At 36.7% G+C, this 24,592-nt stretch overlaps 3 protein-coding genes and 2 pseudogenes across 3 annotated transcripts; 2 read left to right on the plus strand and 3 right to left on the minus strand.

Moving 5' to 3' along the window:
• The first annotated feature begins 5,145 nt into the window (after window positions 1-5,145).
• LOC120117532 (RNA-binding protein Y14-like) lies at window positions 5,146-9,268 on the plus strand. Its single transcript, XM_039137797.1, has 4 exons — window positions 5,146-5,456; window positions 7,924-8,060; window positions 8,464-8,615; window positions 9,100-9,268. The coding sequence occupies exons 1-4, from the start codon at window positions 5,189-5,191 to the stop codon at window positions 9,143-9,145; spliced, it is 603 nt and encodes a 200-aa protein (XP_038993728.1). The 5' UTR covers window positions 5,146-5,188; the 3' UTR covers window positions 9,146-9,268.
• A 572-nt stretch (window positions 9,269-9,840) lies between these two features.
• Window positions 9,841-15,404, plus strand: LOC120117522 (probable disease resistance protein At4g27220). The gene is made up of 6 exons (XM_039137792.1): window positions 9,841-11,983; window positions 12,025-12,548; window positions 12,831-13,271; window positions 13,361-14,077; window positions 14,176-15,009; window positions 15,301-15,404. Exons 1-6 carry the CDS (start codon window positions 9,841-9,843, stop codon window positions 15,349-15,351), a joined length of 4,710 nt encoding a protein of 1,569 aa, XP_038993723.1. The 3' UTR covers window positions 15,352-15,404.
• A 362-nt stretch (window positions 15,405-15,766) lies between these two features.
• LOC120117490 lies at window positions 15,767-18,411 on the minus strand (annotated as a pseudogene).
• Window positions 18,412-19,283: 872 nt separating this feature from the next.
• Window positions 19,284-24,578, minus strand: LOC120117489 (annotated as a pseudogene).
• LOC120117523 (BURP domain protein RD22-like) lies at window positions 19,819-20,955 on the minus strand. Its single transcript, XM_039137793.1, has one exon. It carries the CDS (start codon window positions 20,953-20,955, stop codon window positions 19,819-19,821), a length of 1,137 nt encoding a protein of 378 aa, XP_038993724.1.
• Window positions 24,579-24,592: the final 14 nt, after the last annotated feature.

Raw genomic sequence — 24,592 nt, forward strand, 5'->3', positions numbered from 1 at the left:
AAATTCCTTGATAAGGCATCGCACAATCCAAGTGTGACAACGAAGGTTGGGAGTCAGAGAACACTTCCAGTAGAGAAGCATGCAAGCTACCCCATCAATCCTTTGAGCATCAAATACCAAACCTTTGAGCATCAAATGCCAAACCTTTGACCAAACACAATGACCTGAGACTTTTTATCATTTCCTTACTTGACCATCTCTCAAAGATAGCTTTGATCTTGACACTTGTCAAATAGCTATAATTTATTGAAGGATTAACATTGTAATTAATTCTTTGATATCCAATGAACTCTAGTTTTATGATTCGTCTCAATTGTAAAACCGTGAAAGGGGCAATATTTTTAAAACTTGGGATTAAACATTTTTTGAAACTCTTTTAATTGATATTAAAAGAGAAAGAAAAACATTTTTTTTCAAACAAGACAATCTCTCTAGAGTGGATCTTGGTAAATGACATGTGACTCTTAGACACAAAACTCATGCTCAGAATCAATACTGAAGCAAGAAATGAGGAACATTTGGGGCATCTTTGAAGATTCAACATGAAATATTGGAGCATTTTTTGGGCATCTTTGGGGATTCAACATCCTAATGCGAATTATCAGGCCTTTTTCAAGAGATAAAATATAACCAATTCATGTTATATGCATCTTATGCATACATTTTAGAGCATCATTTTTTCCCACATACATAATTTTTGCAGCTTTTAGAGTCAAGTTTCGACTTCAAGACGAATGATACTCGAATCAAAAGCACCTTTAAAGATTGATGTTGGTTGCTTAACTCAGCAACAAGAAGCTACACTTCAACCAATTTGACATATTGAAAGATCGACAGATCTTATAATCAACTTCAGACGAGTTCGAGAGATAATTCAGAACCGATCCAGTTTGCATTTTCAAGTTGGATTTCAACTTCATGACGAAGGATATCCAATTCCTGGCTCAACTTCACGACGAAGGGGCCACCCACGATTTCAACTTCACGACGAAGGGAATCGTGCTCACTATTGTCTCTCTTGAGACAGTTTCCCTTGAAACAAACTTTGTCTCTCTTGAGACAGTTTCCCTTGAAACAAAATTTTGTCTCCCTTGAGACAGTTTCTCTTGAAACATAAACATTGGAAACATTTCCCTTGAAATGAATTTTGTCTCTCTTGAGATAGTTTCCCTTGAAACAAAATTTTGTCTCCCTTGAGACAGTTTCTCTTGAAACATAAACATTGAAAACATTTCCCTTGAAATGAATTTTGTCTCTCTTGAGATAGTTTCCCTCGAAACAAAATTTTGTCTCCCTTGAGACAGTTTCTCTTGAAACATAAACATTGAAAACATTTCCCTTGAAATGAATTTCGTCTCTCTTGAGATAGTTTCTCTTGAAACATAAACATTGAAAACATTTCCCTTGAAATGAATTTCGTCTCTCTTGAGACAGTTTCTCTTGAAACAAAATTTTGTCTCCCTTGAGACAGTTTTCTCTTGAAGCATCATCTTTGAATATGTTTTCCTTGGAACTAATTTCATCTCCCCGTGAGACAATTTCTTTTGGAACTAAGTTTTGTCTCTCTTGAGACAGTTTTTCTTAAAACAAAATTTTGTCTCCCTTAAGACCGTTTCCCTTGAAACAACAAATATCTTTGAGATCGTTTCCCTTGAAATGAGTTCTGTCTCTTTTGAGACAATTTCTCTTGAAGCATCATCTGAACCGTTACACTCAGCTCAGGCACATACTTGAGATGGTCGAGAAGCATTTCTCAAATCAAAAATAGAATGTGCACATCAAATTTGAACATTTGAAGAATTCAAGATCAGGGATCAAAATTTGAAGATTCAAGAATCAAGATTCCAGACAGGCAACTAGAGATCGATATTTCTCTCCAGAGCCCCAAGATAACATATGTTGCATATGCATTTTAGGCACACCTAAGAGCATTGCATCCATAGCATCACATATATGCATAACTTTTTCAGGTTTTAGCTAGAGTCAATTTCAACTTCGCGGCGAATGATATTGAACTCAAAGCGACACAATTTGCTCGAGAGTGGATTTCAACTTCACGAAGAAGGATATCTAGCTCGAAGCCAAACTTCACAATAAAGGGGTCTCCACGGTTTCAACTTCACGGCGAAGGGAATTGTGTCCATCCGCAACATACAATACTTGGATTTCAACTTCATGACGAAGGATATTCAAGTCAAGGCTCAACTTCACAACGAAGGGGCCATCTGCGATTTCAACTCCACGACGGAGGATATCGTGGCACTCGAGACAACACAAGTTCAACTTCACAACGAAGGGACGATTGCTTGTCAACAACAACTTCTCAATTTCAGAGCCAATTTCAACTTCACAACGAAGGATATTGGACTCCAGACAACGCAAGTTCAACTTCACGACGAAGGGACCGCTGCTTGTCAACAACAACTTCTTAATTTCAGAGCCAATTTCAACTTCACAACAAAGGATATTGGACTTCAGACAACGCAAGTTCAACTTCACGACGAAGGGACCGCTGCTTGTCAACAACAACTTCCCAATCTCAGAGCCAATTTCAACTTCACAACGAAGGATATTAGACTCCATACAATGCAAGTTCAACTTCACGACGAAGGGACCGCTGCTTGTCAACAACAACTTCCCAATCTCAGAGCCAATTTCAATTTCACAACGAAGGATATTGGATTCCAGACAACGCAAGTTCAACTTCACGACGAAGGGACCGCTGCTTGTCAACAAAATTTCATTCAGATTCAATTTCAACTTCACAACGAAGGATATTGGACTCGAGACAACACAAGTTCAACTTCACAACGAAGGGACGACTGGTTGTCAACAAACAATTTCCCGGTTCCAGAGCCAATTTCAACTTCACGACGGAGGATATTAGAGTTGGAACAATGCTACTTACTTGGATTTCAACTTCACGACGAAGGATATCCAACTCAAAGAAGGATTATTGTCGAGTTCGACTCCATTCAGCTCGATAACACATCAATCACACTACTTTCCGGTTACAGTCGAGGTTTTCAAGTCGAGAAGAGGACCTGGGTTAGCCGTGCCTTAGTGACAAGCAACCATTTTCAAACAGCATAGCTTAAGTCAAGAAAAAGCTATATGTCAATGAAGATTTCTGAGTTCGATTCCGATCCAAGGTCTTTAAACCGAGAAGAAGACCGAAGGGTAACGGGAAGCCACGTGCTGATTCAAATTCCGAACTACGGCTTTAATTTCATATCATTTCAAGATGAACTCGACTTCACGATGGAGGAGTCATCCGTAACTCAATTCGACAGGGAGTTATTGAAACATCAGAGTTAATTTTCAACTCCACTGAACGAAAAGTGTGTCTTTTAATCTTTGCCCTATCCCCGTTACACGACTATGGGCAAAGAGGGGCAGCTGTCAACACACATTTTTCGTCCTACTATGATTCAAACTCCTAAAAATAGGATAGAATTTTAGGATTCAAACTCCTAAAAATATGATAAAATTTTGCTAGGATTCAAACTCCTAAAAATAGGATAGAGTTATACTATTATATAAATTCCTAAAGATAGGATCCACAAGCACTATAAATAGCCATTGTAAGACACGATTTATACAAAAAAACATAGAGGAAAGCACGGAAATATACAAAGGCAAAACTATTGTAAATGATTCGAAAAGGAAATAAAAGGTAGCATTTTCTTTTTTCTTTCTTTTGCATGTGCACGTTATTTTTCTTGAAATTTGGTTCGAATAACCCAAAACGTAGGTTGCGCCGATGACCAAAACGGGTGGGGTTTCGAAGTTTCGAACCTAGATCTACCCCGAGGCTTATTTTTAAAAACTGGTTTGATTTTCGGTTAAAGGAGGGAAGAGCTTTTTAAAAATCTATATTAGTCCCTTTATTTATAATATGAATATTTTATTCATTTATTTTATTATTCATGTTATTATTATTATATGTATATATATATATATAAATTATTTTCATTTATTTTTTACTATATTAGTATTATATATATATATATATATATATATATATATATATATATATATATATATATTTTAATATTTTACTTATAAGTCTAATATTACTATCTATATATATTGTAATTATCTTTATATAGTCATATATTTTTTTATACTTTTAATAGTTTATTTATATACCTATTATTAATATATATATTCTTAATTATTTTTATTTGATTATTTTTTTATTTACGTAATATATCTTATAACTTATATATATATTTTTTATTATTTCGTTTTTTATTTATTATTATTATATTATTTTTTAAAAAACCTTGTGTCTTTATCATTATTATTATTAAACATTATATTATATACTATTAACCTAGAGGGTCCATTTTTTGTCTTATTTCTTACTAAAGCCCCCACTTTCGGTGAATTGAGAGGGTATCTTTTCTATTTTTAAGTATTGGTGTACATATATAGCTTATTTATTTTATTAATACTTTGATATATATATATATATATATATATATATATATATTTTTCCTTTTTTCAAATATTACTATATACAATTATTACTTTACTATTTTTTTTCTTATCTTACTTATTTATTTTATTTTTCCCTTGTATCTTATTTGTTTTCTTTACCTTGTTTATCTAACACATTTCTCGATTTTTTTTAAATCAATCAAGGGTAAGTAATTAGGATCGAAACTTTACTTTTTAATTTAACTTGTCATTTTTCTTAATTAAGACAACTGGAAATTACGTAGTACCGAAAGGGCGGTTCAAGGGTGCTAATCCTTCATTGACCGTAACCGACTCCCGAGCCCGACATATTTCTGGTAAGACGCAGATCAGGTAAGAAATAGGGTATCCGATCAACCCATTTATTTTTAAATAAATGATCGGTGGCGACTCCAATCCACATTTTTCAAGTCGAAGCCCAATTCTGGAGCCCAACCGAAAGACGGTTACGACAATTATATTTGAGTAATTTAAAAAATTAATATCTAATAAATATTAATTTTATTTAAAAAATATTACTCTTTCAAAATAGTGATGTAAGGGTAAAAATGCCACCACATTTATGTTCATAATTTGGGTTTTGATTTGAGTTCAATTCTTGGTACACTATAAAAACCTCGATCAACTTCGACTTCGGGGACAAAAGAAAATTTACATCTTGTCATAGTAAACAAAGGGAGGAATCGCCCGTTAAGATCAAGTGATGGCAAGTGCTGACGTGGATGCCGTGGATTTCGAGCCGGAGGACGACGACCTCATGGACGAGGACGCCAGCGGCGACGCCGCCTCCCATCAAGCCTCCATGCCTAAGCTCAAGTCAGCCATCACTGGCGGCTATTCCATTTTGCTTTCTGGCTCTAAGAAAACTAAAGGCCGTGGTTTCCGCCAGGAGGACGCCGACCGCCACTCCCATCTCGCCTCCCGCGAATTCGACTCTCTCGGATCTGATGGTGGCCCCGGTCCCCAGAGATGTTAGTCCCTTCACTAAACCCTAAGTTTTCTTTCTCTATTTTTGCTGTTTCGTTTATTCATTTTTTCCAATTATAATGGCCTATAAGATAAGATGCTTTTCGAAATTGGTCTAAAATTTTGTTCACTGATCATAGAATAATTTTGGTTTAAATTAGTTGAGAGTTTTGCAGTGTTGCTTAATGTTAAAGCTTGAGTAGGTTTCTGATTTCATTTCTTTGTGTAATGGTTGTGAGTATCTTTACTGATAAGAAGTTAGTGTTACTTTTTTCTGAATTTCTTTACTTGTTAGTAGTTGCAAGTAAAACTTATTGATAACTAAATGGTTAAAAGGCTAATCTTTGTGAAAATAAGCATTTCATTATAAAGTACTGTGACTTGCAATTGGGAGTTTGGGACTGGGAGCTTAAACAGTTTAATTTTTTATTGAGAAAATAACCTTACTGACCAAATATGCCTTATAATATACGATTTTAACCAACTTTTTTTGAAATTGCCAAAATGACCAACTAAATCGCAATGCGATCGATAATTCGCAACGCGGTCTCCGTATCGCAAATCAGTTTCCAGATTCGCAACGCAAACTCCTACTAACGCAACGCGAACTTCGACTATCACATTGCGATTTACATATTCGCATTGCGATAGTCCAAGTTCGCGTTGCGAATCTAGAAACCGATTTGCGATACCGGAGATCGCGTTGCGATAGTCGAAGTTCGCGTTGCGATTTATTCCAAATTCGTTGCGATAGTCCAAAATCGCAACGACGGGTGGTATTGCATTTGTTTCTTAAGAATTTTCTCTAAAAAGATAGTATTCGCGCGGACGTGTCGAAGACACGTATTACCACGACCACGACCCGAGACGAGACGGACGGCGGCGGCGCGCGAGAGTCTCCCTTATTCTCTATCACTCAACAAGGAAGTGGGAAAGTCAAGCCTTAAATACCATTCCCAATAGTGTTTCCAATACTATGTGGGATTGAGCATTACCAACACTTGTTTCCAATACTATGTGATTATTCAGGAAACAATTAACAATTATGCACCTTAAAAAAACTGAATCAGTAACCAATTGCATTAGTATTATACGATTAAATATGTCATAATTAAAAGTCAATCTACAATCAATCGTGATTATTGCAATTTTAAGCAAAACATTCAAAAAAAATTGATTGGCGAGAATAAAAAAAATTGTTATCGTGCAATTACAATCAATTGAAAATAAATTAAAATTGTATGAAAACTAAACGAACCACAAATACTTTTCATACAAATACTAAAGTCATTAACTATAATTCACAAATAATATCACTATTTAAGGCTCAATCCCACTTAGTATTGGGAACAAGTGTTGATAATGTTTAATCCCACATAGTATTGGAAACACTATTGAGAATGGTATTTAAGGCTTGGCTTTCCCACTTCCTTGTTGAGTGATAGAGAACAAGGGGGACTCTCGCGTGCCGTCGTCGTCCGTCTCGTCTCGTGGTCGTGGTAATACGTGTCTTCGACACGTCCGCGCGAATACTATCTTTTTAGAGAAAATTCTTAAGAAACAAATGCAATACCACCAGTCGTTGCGATTTTGGACTATCGCAACGAACTTGGAATAAATCGCAACGCGAACTTCGACTATCGCAACAAACTTGGACTATCACAACGCGAACTTCGACTATCGCAACGCGAACTTGGACTATCGCAATGAATTTGGAATAAATCGCAACGCGAACTTTGACTATCACAACGAACTTGGACTATCGCAACGCGAATTTGGAATAAATCGCAACGCGGACTTGGACTATCGCAACGAATTTAGAAAATCGTATTGCGATAGTCGAAGTTCGCGTTGCGAATCTGGAAACTGATTTGCGATACCGGAGATCGCGTTGCGAATTATCGATCGCATTGCGATTTAGTTGGTCATTTTGGCAAATCTAAAAAAAAATTAGTTAAAATCGTATATTATAAGGCATTTTTTGTCACTGAAGTTATTTTTTCTTTTTATTTTTTGATGAAGCGTATCATATTCATAATTATTTCTCAAATTCATGGATTTGTTGGATGCTTCATGAGTACTTTCATCTCTGGCCATTAGTGAGACTCATGAGTTTTTTCATCTCTGGCCATTAGTGAGACTACAACACGTATAATGGGCTAATGGCAGATGCTTCATGAGTTTTCTGGCCCACATTATATGAGCATTTGACGAACTGTAAGGTGTAATATCATTGCGTTTAAGTGGGTTTAGGGTGATCATTGAGAATTTGGCTTTAGGTCATTTTTTTGATAACTTTATTCTATTGTCGGAAGTATGGAATAGGGTTGATCCTGTTTTCATGAGGGTGGTTAAGAACTTGCTATCAAGGACAATATACCCAAGCAAAGAAACATAACAAGATTTTCCTTTATTGTAAACTATTTTCTTTGTAGTAATATTTTCTTTTATTTATCATTTATAAACTTGCAGCTATTGAAGGATGGATAATCTTGGTCACTGGCGTACATGAGGAAGCACAAGAGGATGATTTGCACAACACATTTGGTGAATTTGGTGAGATCAAGAACTTGCATTTAAATCTTGATCGCCGCACTGGATTTGTCAAGGTAAGCAATGTAGTAAAGTGGTGTAGCTCCCTTAATGAGCATTAGTTTGGGCAAACATGTGTTTGCTTGTACATGCATGTGTGTGTGTGTGTGATTCTGTGTTTGAAATGTTTTGTCTATCTATCTGCATGTTTAACATTTTTGTTTTTGTGTTTTCTATATGCACTAGGGAATATGAATTCTTTTTTATCATAAGATTTTGAGCAGTTTAGTGTTTCTAACCACTTTAAGTCGTTACTTGATGCTGGTTTGACAGTACATTATAATACAGTTTTTTTTTATAGCGATTGAAGATAAGAAACCAAAGAGAAATTTTTTGACTATTTTTTGTCTTCTTTTGCAGTATTTTCTTAGTATTGTATAATTTTGTTCAGGTAAAACTAATGTGCGTGTTTCCACTTAGGGATATGCACTCATTGAATACGAAAAGTTTGAAGAAGCAAAGAATGTCATATCTGCAATGGATGGAGCAGAACTTCTTACACAAACTATCAATGTTGATTGGGCCTTTAGTAATGGACCCAGTATTGGAGCCTCCAAGAGAACAAATATGAGGTTTGTCTCTATTAATATGCTTTTTGAATGTTGCATGATCTGTTAAATATATCATTTAGAATCGGTGAATGAACCCAACTGAAATTGAGTTAAATTTTTAACATTTTAAGCCTTGAACCAGAGCAATCCAAATTTGAATGACTTTGTGTAAGAACAAACCTACATGGCATGTGCCAGCCAACCTAACCCGATTCTTGAAATTTGGCCTTAGCATTTTCTTTTCCTTTACAACTAATTTGATATGAAAGATAACAAGAACAACAACTTTGTGCGAAAAGCATGCTTAATGGTACATTGGTACTTTTTCTTTGGTCTGCATGTTTACATTCCTCTATACTACCTTAACTGATCCAACTCAAGCCACAATTTAGATGTTATTGCCGATTTGGTGCTAATGCCATGGTCCTGCTGTTGAAAATAGATACTTTTAGCCGCTGGATATAACCTGTGGTGCATTAATCTAACAATACTCTTTATCTTGCAGAGCCGGCCGGACACATCGCTCTCGGAGTCCTAGGAGAAGATACTAACTTGACCTCTATTATGAGAGTGGGATTTATAACGAGAAATTTTGAGATTCAGTGCTTGAAATATACTGAACTATGTATTTTTATTTGTCTACTATGATGCGTACTTCATCCTTTTTTCAATTATACGGTGTCAAGTGGTGAATGGTGGTTGTGATTAGTCTTCAGTTGCCTCTTTTTGTCTCGTATTTGTGATTATCGTTTCATTTCTTCTGGCATTGCATCCTGGCTCATATGTCGTAAGTCACACTGAGGATATTTGAAGCAAAGAATAAAGGTGAGACATGTTAAACACAAAAAAAATATTCGTCAGCTCGGGTATCAAGTAAGACTGTTAAAGAGCAAGAAAAGAAGAATTCACATCAAATCAGCATTTTTGTTTTTGATAAACTAACAGCAAATAATGGGATGATCAATCAAAAAGCAAGGGATTTCCTACCCAAAAAGCAAAGATTATGAGCCTGTAAGAAAAGAATAATGTCAGCTTGAAATTTACTGCAATTCCATCCTATATGCCGATTGCCTAATTAGTAGTATGGGGCATACCCACAACATTGTTTGCTGCCATTTACCTGGCCCCTTTTCCTCTCTTACATTATCATTGTTTCCCTTTCTATTTCTTTGCTTTCTCACATTGTTTCTACAGCCTTTTTCTTGCTTCCCCCCCACTCCCAACAATTATTTGTAGTCACTGAAAAATGAGTGGAATGGAGCTTGTTCCTTGGAACAGAGTTCTTGGTATCCTCAAACCGCTCAAACGTGAACTTAGTTTCATCTTTTCCTACAAGGAAAAGGCTGAGAGCCGTGACCATCAATTTGACAAACTGAAGATAGCATGGGAGATGGTGCTACATGATGTTGACAACGCCGACAGAAAAGGAGAAGAAATCATGCAGTGTGTGAAGGACTGGCAGAAAGAAGCCGAACCCAAGGTTAAGGAGTCCGACAGACTCGCGGTTGAGGACCCCAAGTGCTTCTTTGGCTGGTGTCCTAATTTGAAATACCGATACGACCTAAGCAAGAAAGCCGACGAGGATGTACATGTCCTTGATAAGCTTCTGGATCTTCATAAGCAATTCAAAGACAAAATTTCTCAACCTTATGATCCGCAGGTGAGATGGGCGTCGCCATCGGAGAGTTATGTGGCCTTCGACTCGAGAGAGTCTATTCTGAGACTGATTTTGGAGGCATCAAAAGATGATACTTTGAAGGTCATTGGCGTGCATGGTGAAGCTGGAGTAGGGAAAACTACACTCATCAATCGAGTAGCCCATATGGCTAAGGCGGACAAGGTGTTTGATTGGGTGGCTCTTGCAAATGTAACCCAGACGCCAGATGTTAAGAACATTCAAAGAGAGATTGCGGAGTGTATCCGTGTCAATTCTCTGGGGGACTCACCAGATGCAAGAGCAAGCAAGCTGCGCACTATATTGGGGAAGAAGAAAAAGATTTTGGTGATTTTGGATAACATTTGGGCGAGTTTAAACTTGGAAGAAGTCGGAATTCCATTCGGAGATCATCAGCATAGAGGGTGCAAGGTGCTGATATCATCAAGAAATCCCAGTGTTTTACTTGAAATGAATGCTGATAAATCCTTACCGGTTCATGTTTTAAAAGAAGGTGAAGCCTGGAAACTGTTTAAGAAAATTGTTGGTGATCGTGCTAATGATGCTGATGTGCAGTCTACAGCTTCTGATGCATGTAAGAGATGCGGGGGGTTGCCGCTTACCATCGTGACAACTGCAAATTACTTAAAGAAGATGCCTCCCTCTGAATGGGAAACTGCTTCAAAACAGCAAATAAGTCCTTCCACAGCCGTAGAGTCGAGTTTCAATCATTTGGCTAATGATGAACTTAAATCTGCTTTCCAGCTTTGTAGCCTCATGCCATACAATGCTACCATTTTCGACTTGATGAAATATGGTAGGGCTTTCGGTTTCCTTCGAGGAAACGAAACAACGGAAGAAGCACATCGGAGACTACACAGACTGATACAATACCTCAAATCCACATGTTTATTATTTGATGGTCATATGGCCGAGGAGTTTGCAATGCATGAAGTCATTCGCGATGTCGCTGCATCAATAGCAACCAGGAAGGGGGGTATGTATTTTATGAGAAACGAGATTGGACCAAGAGAGTTGCCATATCCCGAGCTAAGAAACTTGACTGCAATCTCGCTGTTCTACAACGATTTCATTAGACTTCCGGACCGGCTCGAATGTACGCAGCTTAAAGCTTTTCAACTTTACAACAAGAATCCTACTTTGAGAATCTCTGATCAATTTTTCTCAAAGATGGAAGAATTGCAAGTCTTAGATGTGAAAGGAGTGCAGAATTTGTCGTTGCTTCCTTCATCACATGGCCTGTTGGACCTTAAAACGTTATGTTTGGAGTCATGCTTGTTGCAACAAATAGAAATGGTTGAGAAGATGAAGAAACTCGAAATCCTTAGCTTCTGCGATTCCATCATAGAAGCGTTGCCTGAAGAAATCGGGCAATTGACTCAGCTAAAGGTGTTAAACTTGGATAATTGCTCCAAACTGAGCGAGATTCCCCCGAATGTAATATCGAAGTTGTCTCGACTGGAAGAACTACACATTGGTAACAGTTTTGCTCAATGGGAGGAAGGACAACGTGCAGGGCGCCATGCTAGTCTCAGTGAGTTGAATCTGTTGCCTGATCTAACCAGTTTAAACCTGCATATCTCTGATTACAGTAAAATGCCAAAGAGAACCTTCTCGGACAAGTTGCAAAAATTCAAGATATTGATCGGAAACACGTGGGATTGGTCGGACAAGCATGAAGCCTCAAGAATGTTGAAGCTCAAGCTCAATGATAGCATCCATATGAATGATGGGGTCCAAATGCTGTTAAAAAAGCTGAAGATCTGTATCTGGATGAACTGAAGGGTGTTAGGGATTTCTTATACGATTTCGACGAGAGTAGAACAGGCTTTCCAAAACTGAAGTATCTCCATATCCAAAATGGTCCGGAAACGAGGCACATCGTTAACTTGGTTGAGGAGGTTACCCTTGTTGTCTTTCCTGTCTTGGAGTCATTTTATCTTCAGAATTTGGTTAACTTGGAGAAGATATGTAATGCTCAGCTTGAAATGCAACCCTTTGCAAAATTAAGAGAGATAACTGTGGAAAGTTGCTATAGATTGAAGAATTTGTTTTCATTCTCCATTGCCAGAGGCCTTCAACAACTTCAAGAAGTTCAAGTGGCGGATTGCAGAAACATGGTAGAGATCATTACAGAGGGAAGAGGAAGTGATGTTAGTGACTGTGAAGCAACAACCACAGTTGAATTTGAGCAGTTGCGATCCTTGACACTACAACAATTACCGAAGCTGATCGGCTTCAATGCAAGCAGTACGACTGTAGCACTATTCAATGAAAAGGTACTACTTTTATTGTTTTCTATATATTTCAAACAATAGTTAAAAACAGAATCCAAGATCCTTGCAATGTGTATGCTTAAATTTTTTAGGAAATCTTTTACCCTTCTTTATAGTCTATGGTATTTTTCATTTACGTTGCATGTTAAAGAAACTCGCAAATTCGATGCGCGCTCACACACATGCATAGAAATAGATATAGATATACACACATATATATAGATACAAAAGCATATATGTTCTACTCAATGAAAGTAAAGAAGGGGGTTTTGATTCGTTTTTCAGGTCACATTTCCCAGGTTACAGAATTTGAAATTGTCCTTTATTAACGCCTCACGAATGTGGCCGGAGCAGATTTTTTCAGTGCCTACTTGCATTCAAAATTTAACCAGTATCACTGTGGAGAGTTGTGGTAATCTTAAATTCCTACTATCATCCTCTATGGTACCAAGTCTGGAGCAATTGATCCATCTGGAAATAAGTGACTGCAAGCTAATTGAGGGAATCATTGAAGAAGTGGAAACGGAGGAAATGATGGAGAAAATAGTGTTCCCGAATCTTAGCTCCTTAAAGATAAAAGGCCTTCCAAGGCTGACCAGATTTTGCTCAGGCAAAGCAGTGCAGTTTCCATCCTTGAAACAATTGCAGATAGAGCATTGTCCTAAGCTTGGGACCTTCATCTCCAACTTCATGAAGAAAGGAATTCAGCCTCTCTTCAATGAAAATGTGAGTTATTTGTTTGTTTTCCACAAATTCTTATCAAATGAACGACTAATTGTATGTATGACGATGTCTCATTACAATCAATTATGTAGGTAGCATTTTCTAGCTTGGAGAAGATGGTAATCTCCCACTTGAGAAACTTGAAAATGTTGTGGAATGATCAATTACCTGAAAGTTCCTTCTGCGAACTAAAAACAATGGAAGTTGAGTACTGTTCGCAGCTACAGACTGTATTCCCATTTAATATGGTAGAAAGATTTCGAAGGTTGCAGACCCTGATAATGAATGGTTGTGCTTCATTGGAAGAAGTTTTCGGTTTTCAAAGGCTCAATGTCGATGAAAACGAGGCTGGGGTAGCTATTCCGTTGAAGAAACTATACATGTATGACTTACCAAAGTTGAAACATGTCTGGAGTAAGGATCCCCAAGAAATGATCACTTTCAAATATCTGACTTCTGTATATGCTTTCGGATGCGAGAGTCTGAAAAGCCTCTTTCCGGCCTCAGTTGCAAGAGGCCTTCGGCAACTTGAAAGTGTTGAAATAGACACTTGTGGGGTCGAACATATTGTTGCAATGAATGAAACTCCTCAACCTGAAACCAGATTCGAGTTCCCTAGGCTAACCTTTCTGCGAATTTGGAAACTTTTAAAGCTCAAAAGTTTCTACCCCGGAGATCATTCAACTGAATGGCCAGTGCTGAAGAGAATGGTGACCTACCATTATGGTGATATGAGAATTTTCACCTCGGAACAACTCAGAAATAAGCAGATGCGGAACATTTCTCAGCCGCTCTTTTTAGTAGAAAAGGTAACATATACATGCATTTAACATATCTATAATTCTTACACAGAAGAACATAAGCAGAACTCATAGGTGACTTGTTTCTTGTCACTTCCTTCCTACAGGTGGTTCCAAATTTGGATGAACTTACATTAGACAGTAAGGACATCTCGATGTTAATTCGCGAAGACTTACCTCCTTATCTTTTTAGCGACGTAAAAGTTCTGCAAGTGCATTGTTACCATGAACCGGCTATTTTTCCGTTTGGATTCATCCAAAACTTCACCAATTTAGACAAGCTTTATGTTGGTTGTTGTAAATTCAGAGAGCTCTTCCCATCTGAAAGACTAGGTGGTGATCCGAAGAAACCTCTTGGGACCCTTTCGAGAATTCGAACCTTGAAGTTGGTTCTCCTTTCGAATCTGCACCATATATGGAAGCCAAACTCGAAACCGGACCTAATCCCTCCCTTTCTGGAATCTCTACTCGTTTGGCATTGTAACAAATTGCTCAGTTTGGCACCATCGTCTTCATCTTTCGCAAATCTCACCACTTTGGACGTATGGAACTGCCATGGCGCGGGGCATATAATCTCGTCCTCTACTGCCAAAACACTTGTGCAACTCACCAAAATGAGTATAAGAGAATGCCGTGAGGTGACTGAAATTGTTGAAGATGATGAAGAAGCTGCTGCTGGAACATTAGAAGAAATTGTTTTCAGCAAACTTGTGATTTTGAAGCTAAATGACCTGCCTAGTCTCCTGTATTTCAGCTCAGGGAGTTATGCCTTGAAGTTCCCATCACTGGAAGAAATAACTGTGATTCAATGCCCAAGTTTAATCAATTTCCATGGGGGAACACTGTTAAGCACTCCAAAGCTAAACAAAGTTTGGGTGGCAGAAGATATGGATCGAAGTTGCTGGGAAGGTGACCTTAATACCACTGTTTCCAAGAAATTGGTACGTTTTCTTATTCTCCAGAATTTCTTATATCCTTTAAGTCGAGCTCCAGCTATTGAGTTAGCTAAATTCAAGTATCTTAATGCTTAATCAAACCATTTCATTTCTATCTTCAGTTGAGTCGAATTTGAATTTTAAAAGTATACTCGAACAAAGCTTTGAGCCTTGAATTTCAAGTCAAACACAAGATCGAGTTTCTTACAAATTGATAATTAAAACTAATATGTGTAAGGATTCGATTAAAAATTTCTTTTATGAAATGATTGTATTTGCATATGATGAAAATGGCAGGGCTCTGGTGCAAGAAGAAGGGGCGTTGACTATTTGGCAGATTTCAACTGATTAGTATCTCAGGCTTAGACGTTTAACGTACCAGTTGATTATTAGTTTATTATCAGTACTCCAAAAAATATTTATAATTATGTAATAATGCGAATATGGTTTCAATTATAAACTTCTAATTACTCGTTCATATACCATTATTATCGTTTTTCTAATTCATTATCATATGCTTTTTAATTATTTACATATTTCATACAAATTATTTTATGAAATAAGGGTAAGATAAATTCGATTTGATTAAATATATTAAATTTAAATGTTAAATAAGAAAAAAGAAAAACAAACTCATTTTTTTTTGCAGAAATATCAAACTACACAAATTTGGGGGGGGGGGGAAATCAAAATTCAACATACATGCTTTTTGGGAGACATGATGAAAAGAAAGCAGCCTTTATTAATCCTTTTTGGGAGAATAGTATTTAGGTAGCATTTCTTTTCTTCTTTATCACTGAAAATATTTTTCAAGATTTGTTCCTAACATATCCATAAGACAGAGATGGATGGGGATGAGGACTTTAGTTCTTGCGTGAAAGAGCAGCCACGATGCCACCAGCAACCAGCCCAGCAGCAATAACAGCAATGCCTATGCCAATCACTCCATCTGCATCCAAAACATTCATATTATTTGTGTTCAACTACAGATAAAAACCCAACACTTTAAACTATAACTCGAGCTCCAATTCAAATTCGATTATCTGTGTTCGAATTCAGGTTCAACATTAGATTTTTTCAATATTAACTAAAACAAAGAAACCTCGATTAAGCTCACAAGACACTGGAATCAGCCATTATGATATTCAAATAACTCGGTTGTTTCCATGACTCAGCCCCAAGATCAGCTCAATAATGAGCTAATCAAATTAATTTTTTTCCGGACGAAACTCAAGTAGCTTGCAAGTATATGCGTCTCCTTTGCACCCTAATCATAAGTGCTTAATTACCTTTTGTAATCCGCTCTTCAATTGCCTTCTAAAGAGTTTGTGCCTGCCTCCATTCAGGTTCTATCTGCCAAATTCAAAGAAAAACCATTCAGGTTCTATACGTGGACAAACTAATTACAATTTTAATTCAAAGAGTTTGTAGCTTTGACTCTTCATTTTTACTTTAAGTACCCATGTCCGACACATGATCTAATAGAGGTGTGAGGATATAATCATTCAAGGATTTTCCAAATATATGGAAGGAGTGAGAAAAAAAAAGAACAAATCCACATCAAACACATACCAATATCCGAAACTTATACCGAATGTAAGTAAAATAGTCTACAAAATATATAGACTAGGATCAAAGTTTCTACATAGATAACTTACCTCTAAGAAAACATCATCTTCAACAAAACCCACATTTCAGGGGAGGAAAATAGGTTGAAGTAGACCTGATACTTTTGCACATGATAAGGACTGTACATGTTTAATAAATACAAAGATAGTATAACAAAAACAACACGGCATATTTAATAAGCATCATATTTGTGTTTAGAATTTGACACATTCAATAATTTCTATTATGTTTACGTTTATAGAGGTGATGCAGGAAAAAATACAAGATATGACATGCATATTAGGATTGCCATGTTTAGATTGAAGGTGTCAAATGAAAAATAATGCAGCAATAAGAAATCCCGTAATATCTAGAGTAACATTAGTGACTAAGGGTAGTAAATATCAACCATCAAACATTGCTCCACAGGCTCCCTGCTCCTTGAATAGTCGCCCTTTCGGTAATGTCCGACAGCCAGAAGATAAAGCTTCTCTCGCATTTTCATTGGATAGGCAGTGCTGGCCAATGAAGCTGCAAATAAAAATATTTTAACATACTCTGACGGGTAAACAATAATCAGGAATTGATCTCAACAGCAATTTGCAACCACTTTTGTAGATGGGATGAAAAGGAGATTTAAACTTGGTTTGACCTTCAAGCATAGCTATCCCACGTTCTACATCTTCTCATCGTCGCAAATGAACAAGTGCCCATGAAAGTCGTGTGAGACATTCATTTTTTAACTCTTCAGAACCTTTATCGGCCTCAGCAGCCTCCTTTTCGCATCCCTGATAATGATTTTAAAGACAAAAATGAAAAGATCAAATCAATGTCTATAATACTTACCAGTGTGCACAAAGCCAGGGCATTCAGTGCTAGCTCATCAAAGTACAAATTCAGGTTTTAAACATTATCCCAGATTGACAGAAATTAAAATCTAATCATCCATCATGCAGGAGAAAAAAGATACGTGCATATATATTATAAACAATTCGATGTGGTGAATACGAATATACATGCCTCATATTGAGAATGAAATCTCAGAAGTAGATAAGAAAAAGGGTAAACCACAAAATAGTCTAAAAACCATGAAAACAAATTGTGATCCTTTTATGGGTAAGCTACAAACTGCCCACAACATTAACTGATAGCATCTCAAGAACACGATGATTCTTGAAGAGAACTGCTACTCTTTATTTCATATACATAATACTGTAATCTATCTTGTAATTAGCATTCTTGGGGTAAATCAAATAGAGTAGCAGTTGTAAGGATCATCGTCGTTCTTTTAATCGGATTCGTCTCTCAAAAGGGATTTGACATCTGAAACCAGACGATTCGTACTAAAAGGTGCCAAGGCTCATCTAAAAAATTTAACAGTAAAAACAACTACAGATTTATATATACCGCGATTGCTTTTGCTAACATGAAATTACTCTAAAATTGAAAAAGCCTTTCACCCCGAGAAAAACGAATTTGAGAGGGAAACGCGAAACATATTGAAAATGGTTCCAAAACCAAGAAATCTAATAAAAATTCAATCCAGAGAATGCAAGGCAATCATTAAAAAAATCTCGAAAAAACCTGACAGTTAGAGAAAAAAAAGGGGAAAAAAATAAGCAAAGCACTTACCGCAATGATATCAGAATCGCACCAAGGAAGCTGATCTGATCCGGAGAAGAAGTTGGTCACCGACTTGAAGAATTTCCCTACCTTTGCTTCCATTGTTCTAGTCAAAGCTTGGTCTCTCGTCTTTTCATTCCTTTTTTTTTTTCGTTGCAAAAGATGAAAACTATTTGCTTTTTCTTGGGGAAACGGCGGTCACTCACAAAACAGTGTTTGGTGATATTATGGTTAAAACGCTACAACGAGATTCTCAAAATAAACTGCATTTTTTCTCAAACAGGCCAGCATCCTTATAAGTTATAAATAAGGTTAGTTAGGTAAATTTTCAGAAAAATAAAAATTAAACTAAATTATAGTGTGTTTGAATAGTTTGTTATTTATAAATTTAAATATATATATATATATATATAATATAATCATCAATTATTTCTTATTATTTTAATTTTAATTTTAATTTTTTAGATAAAATTATTCTATAAAAGTTAAAAAAATTCCACAAATAATATTTTTTTATTAATATAGGATAAATATAAGGTAATATATGTTTAAAGATAACTCTCAATCATTTGACATTGAACGCTCACACCCCTAACATTCATGGTGCTTAAAATCGAGATCTCAATGAATAACAACAAAACATTTACCACTAAAATCGTTTGGTCCCTGCTTTACAAATAATATTGAATTAGTGATATTAGACATTAAGAATTAGAGTTTACAGATTAGAAATTAGGTTTTAAGGGTTTAGAATTTATTTTTTTAAAATGTTGATTTGCTATATAAACTATTTTTAAGAATTTTAAATTTTGATATTATTTTTTAATTATTCCTCAAAGGTATTTTTATTTTTATCTTATTTTCGAATAAAATATATTAGAATTATTATAGTATAATGATATTTTGATAAATAATATTATAGTATAATGGTATTCCTCAAAGGGTTTTAAGGGAGGCCCTGAGTTTAAAAGTATTGTTACTATGCATTTTATAAGATATGTTTTTTTCGAGAGTAGAATGATATTTTGATAAATAATATTAGAATGACTATTTGATTATCTGATTTCACATCGAATATTTTAAAGTGTAAGATAAATAGAATAAAAAATCACACGATGATTCGTATGGAAAACATCGTGAGATTAATTGAGAAATAATGTTACGCCTTGGAGAGACGAGAGCATTAATCTCATGTAAAAAAACGTTTGAAATTTAAAAACGATGATAATGTACATTCTATCGCTAGGTATCTTTTAGAAGGAATACAGCATTCAACTTCTAAATTATTATTTTACACTTTAAAATATTTTATATATATTTTAATCTTACAACTTTATCTCCACTTCAACATAATTCAGTTACATTGTATGATACCAATCTTACAAAGTATAAATACCACAGTTACATATATTAATATACACAGAAACAAGAAATAGAGGGGAATTCAGCCATGAAGATAAAACATATTTTTCAGACATCAATTATTTTAACCCTCATCTACATGCTCAATTTAAATCAAACTTGGTCTCCAACAAGACACACTTATTGCAATACCAAGACACAAGTGCACTAAATTTCAATAGCTCAGTTGGGAATCCAGACGAGGGTATCACGGCCAAGGAAATGGCAAATGGGGACAGTTCCTGGCTTAATCTTAAGAATCTTAAAGGCCAAATGATTAGGACTCCAAAACGACGTATCTTTGTGACAAACCGCCATTGCGTTAGCCTTTGTCCCATCCTCGCTCACCAACGGAACTTTAAACACCTCGGTTTTCTCGATGGAGTGGCATAAATACACCGCGTATGGGTACTTCATCTTATGGCAAACTACACTGTTCCCTCCCATGTGTCCAACTCCGTGGCCGATTGTAAACATTGGGTTCTTGGTTTCTTCCGCAAGCTCATGCCACAGCAACCGGATGTTTTTTCCCAGCACCGAAACACCCAAATCCACAAAGGACTCTAGCGATGAAGCGCAGTATTTGGCTTCGCCTTTCATTTCGTCTCTTTCGCAATTCTTCACCGCTACTTCCACGTAAACCGCACCCTTTGATTCGGCTTTCAACGAGAAGTTGTTTAAGATCTCAGGTAATTTGTCGTTCGACATCGGCGCCAGTGATTCCTCAATTTGCCGAGGCAAGAATGTGGCCATGGGACTCTTCTGTAGGATTCTTGGTAGGTTTACTTTCGTGCCAGGAAGAAGAGTCTCTTGAAAGAAATAAATGGTCTCCTTTATTGCTGTATTTTCATGGCCTCGTAAAGCTTTTCTGTTTACGGGCAATTTCTCAGTGTCGTATCCTTTGTTTGAATTATACTGAGTTTTGGATTTTGTGTATTGATATCCAAAATCACCAAATCCAGAATCTAAATCATCTTCACTTTTGGATTTTGTGTACTGATACCCAAAATCACCAAATCCAGGATCGTTCACTCCTTTGTTTACTAAAGAATCCTCGGTGTTGGAATTTTTGTCTGAATTATCTTCAGTTTTGGGTTTTGCGTATGAATCATCGTACGCATAATTACCAAATTCAGGATCATTGATTCCTTTATTGTCGGGTGAATCCTTAGTGTTGGATTTTGCGTATGAATCATCGTACCCATAAGCACCAAATTCAGGATCATTGATTCCTTTGCTGTCGGGAGAATCCTTGGTATTTGGTTTTTTGTCTGAATCATCTCCGTCCCAGTAAGCACCAAACTCTGAACTGTACACCATGCTTCTACCTGTATACATGATTTGTTCATAAATACGTGGGTTAATTAATTCATGTATTGATAGTTAACCATTGATTCATCTATTTGTTCTTTTAAAGAATGGTTTTCAATAGGTTGGATATTCGAATTTGTACAGGCTTAGTACGGAAACGATCCCTAATTTAGTTTTCTTCGTTTGCAATATTAAAATTCGAATCAATTAATAATTAATAAATTATTATATAATTTAATTTATAAAATTAGAATTTTTATGAGATCACAAAATTCTATTTACCTTGTGTTAAAAAAATTTACTTATTTACCTTTTATGCTATGCTTAGCTTGATGGGCTTGGAACAAATTGAGAATAAGAAAATGGAAAAAGAGTTGATAATGAAAACAAACCAGGTATTGGGAGAATGTCATGTAGAACTTTGGGCAGTGGAGTGTGTGGAAACACTGACATCCAATGAAGCTCCTCTTTTGTCCCAGTTGCATGGCTTCCTCCAACTGCTAACTGTGCCACAAATTTTAATTAAGTTGTTCAAAAACCAAATTATAATTCGTGTGTGGCTAAAGTGCAATTTTTTGTCGGACAAATTAATAATTGTATGATTTATTAGGGAACTAAAAGGTAATTATTCCAATTTAGGGGGCAAAGGCATTGCCTCCTATTTAGTTTTTTTTTTTTTGCTGTCCCTTTTTTCCATATGTATGGGGTAAGGGGGAGGTAAGATAGTAGACTATCCCAACACCAGGTTGAGAACAGCTTCCGTAAGAGACCTCCGAATTATGAAATGCCTTCCGTGAGACTCGATCTCACGACCTCAAGATTAAGAACCTTGTGCTCTACCAACTGAGTGTGTCTATTCAGTCATATGAAACGCTCTTTAACTCCGAATTTTTCAATAGTTGTTGATAAAGTATCGAAAGAGCATCTACATATAATAGAGAAGAAAAGATGTTGAAGGGCATACTTTGAGTAAAACGATGAAGATGAGACGGGAGTGGAGCGCCATTGAAGGTTGTAAAGCAGCTCTGGAAGTTTAGATATGTGAGGTAGGCGAGCCTTGAATTGAAATGTTGATATATATATATATGTGTTCGAAAGTTAACAATGATACAACACGAAAAAGGTCTCAAGTGCAATGGTTGGAATTATCGCACGGATTGCATAACCATTATCGAGCCGGAACTTGTTCATCGTTTCAACCACAACCAATATTCTTTTTATCTCCATCGTCTGCAAGGCTTCACGGCCGACCAAAATATGCTTTGGCAATCAATTTTAAGTATAATTCGAAGGAATGTTATTCGTGACAAATATTCTAGCTGAATTTATTGGTTGAATCGCCGAAAGACGACTTTTTTACAAGGGAGGGCAGGGCATACATAACTTCGATCATGAAAGAAAAAATTGGGCATACAAGATATAAAAAAAACAAATATAATTTCAATTACTATTAAATTGGACATGGAACTGACCTGGATCCAATTAATTTAATAAGCAAACGGTGTCGTTTGGTGTGCCACAAACTGATATATGCATTCGATGTGTTTTTGTCATTCGCTCGAGAAAACAAGGGCCTACGCGGTTCCGTTGGTGAGGCTAAACTATAGCTATTACGCACTAAAAGATGAACAAAATCCATTTGATAAGCTGAAAGTAAAAGCTCATACACAAGGAAATTCTACATCTTTTCATGGTTTACTACTTTCTACACCTCCAAGCTGACACCGAGAACAGCGGTCTATCTTGCCAGCCAATCACAACGCATCCGTTCTCTTCTTTCATTTTATACCCGTCACAGTTATAACCCTGCAGCAATCTCCTCGCCTGCAACATGCCGTAGTAACTCAATGGAACGTTTCCGAAGCCGGCCAAATCGAGCCTTTGAATCCACTTCTTCAGCTTTTCATGTCTCTCCTTCCTCTCAGCTCCCTCACAGGATATTATGTTCTTTATTTCATTTCCGAAATGCATCTTTTCAAGTTTAAGTCTCTCCAATTATGCTCTCGAGACAGTAGACTCCAAACAATCGAACAAGGCTGCATACGAGTAAAGGGATTCTAATAGCCTTTCCATTAGAGTAGTTCCATTATGATTAGAATCTTGTTCTGTTACGACCATGAGTTTAGGAGACAAACCCCACAGTGCATTAAGAAAGCCATCTACCTTTGCCGAAGCCATTGAATACAGTGGTGATGATGAGGCGGAATCCGGGCTAGGGCTATATGCATTAACCGCATCTTTCTCGAGCAACTCTCCTAAGGTGCCCTGGTTCATTTGGAGGGCTCTTTGCAAGTGAATTCCATCCAAGCTCTTCGATCCTAATGGCAATTTCTTCTGCACGAGTTCATCGTCAGATGCCAAAAGGGAATGCAGTTGAAGAACAGAGCTGATTGCCAGAGCCTCCCCGGTTTTAACATGCAGTTTCTCGATGTCAAGATCCTCTAATTTGCTAACGATGGGATTGAACTGAAATGGGATGTCCAATTTCTCAGCCTCTTCAATCAATCTATGAGCCATTTGATCCAACACTTCTTTCTGTTGATGAATCCCCGTGATCCTCAAATGCGGTGGCCCTTCCGGCCTCGCACTCAAAGCCTGAATAAGTGCAATCCATTGCACAGGCTCAGCTGCATTGAGATCAATCACGTGAACCATCTTCTCGCCTTCCATCACTTCGATTATAGCTTGGTTAGTAAGAACGAAGGACACCTTCAAAAAGGGGAACATCTCAAAAAACAGTTTTCGGACAAGGACTTCTTCCAAAACCAAAGTTACCCTAGTGGAATTAAGGGCCTTGTGAAGACCAGGCCAGGCTTTAAGGATTCGATCCGCAAGCGCCTAGGTGAAGTAGGCAGCGATCCGCTGCATCGTATCGCCATCAGGAGAAGCTAGTTGGGATATTTGCTCGAAAGCGATATTCGCATTCTCGAGACTACCATTTGCCACATGATTAGCACAAGTAAGCAACAAATGGATCAAAATTTAAGCTCTCTAAGCCAGGGATATGGTGATCCTAAGTTAGGTGAGAGTGACATCATGGAGAAAACTTGGAGAGGTGATGATGTTACAGGCAATGATTCGTCTTGGGACATTGGCACCATTAACATACAAAGTTCTAAGCTTTTTTATTTTATATAATAAGCAACACTAAACAAAAAGCTCTGGTCTAATCTTAGTATTAAACAAAAATCAAACTTTTATGCAAGATTTCAGATTTACAACTCTAAGTACACAAAATTCATCCAAAAAGAAAGAAAGATACAAATAGAGCAGCTGAGTAAATAAAGAAGAGTTAAGCCAAATCCTTACTGGGTTTTGCAGCTGATCAAAAACCCAAATCAAAACACATAAAACCTCCTAAGATTTGAAGCTATAATTCAACTTTCTGGGGGTTTTTTTTTTTTTGACTAGCTAGAGAGAGTAAAAACTGGGGTTTGAGAATCCGAATTAAAAGCTCTCAGCTCAGAGTTATGGAAAAGGCTTGGTTTTGGTCATTGCAACGTTGTCGACAACACTGGGTGAAGGAGGGTTTTGTCGTTTCATGATTTGTTGTTGTCACTCCCTCTGGCTTCTTTGAGTGGAAAATGGAATTTATCAAAAATTGAGCCTTTTCTTTTTCTCCTTAGTTTTTCTCTTTTACATTCCT

This window comes from Hibiscus syriacus, unplaced genomic scaffold (assembly GCF_006381635.1).
Source record: "Hibiscus syriacus cultivar Baekdansim isolate YM2019G1 unplaced genomic scaffold, ASM638163v2 tig00110320_pilon, whole genome shotgun sequence".
Taxonomy (NCBI): Eukaryota; Viridiplantae; Streptophyta; class Magnoliopsida; order Malvales; family Malvaceae; genus Hibiscus; species Hibiscus syriacus.

Coding starts and splice junctions, on each gene's coding strand:
- LOC120117522 (XM_039137792.1), top strand. CDS start 9,841: ATGAGTGGAATGGAGCTTGTTCCTTGGAACAGAGTTCTTGGTATCCTC. Junction 12,549..12,830: donor TAGCACTATTCAATGAAAAG/GTACTACTTTTA, acceptor TTCGTTTTTCAG/GTCACATTTCCCAGGTTACA. Junction 15,010..15,300: donor CCACTGTTTCCAAGAAATTG/GTACGTTTTCTT, acceptor TGAAAATGGCAG/GGCTCTGGTGCAAGAAGAAG.
- LOC120117523 (XM_039137793.1), bottom strand. CDS start 20,955: ATGGTGTACAGTTCAGAGTTTGGTGCTTACTGGGACGGAGATGATTCA.
- LOC120117532 (XM_039137797.1), top strand. CDS start 5,189: ATGGCAAGTGCTGACGTGGATGCCGTGGATTTCGAGCCGGAGGACGAC. Junction 5,457..7,923: donor TGGCCCCGGTCCCCAGAGAT/GTTAGTCCCTTC, acceptor ATAAACTTGCAG/CTATTGAAGGATGGATAATC. Junction 8,061..8,463: donor GCCGCACTGGATTTGTCAAG/GTAAGCAATGTA, acceptor GTTTCCACTTAG/GGATATGCACTCATTGAATA.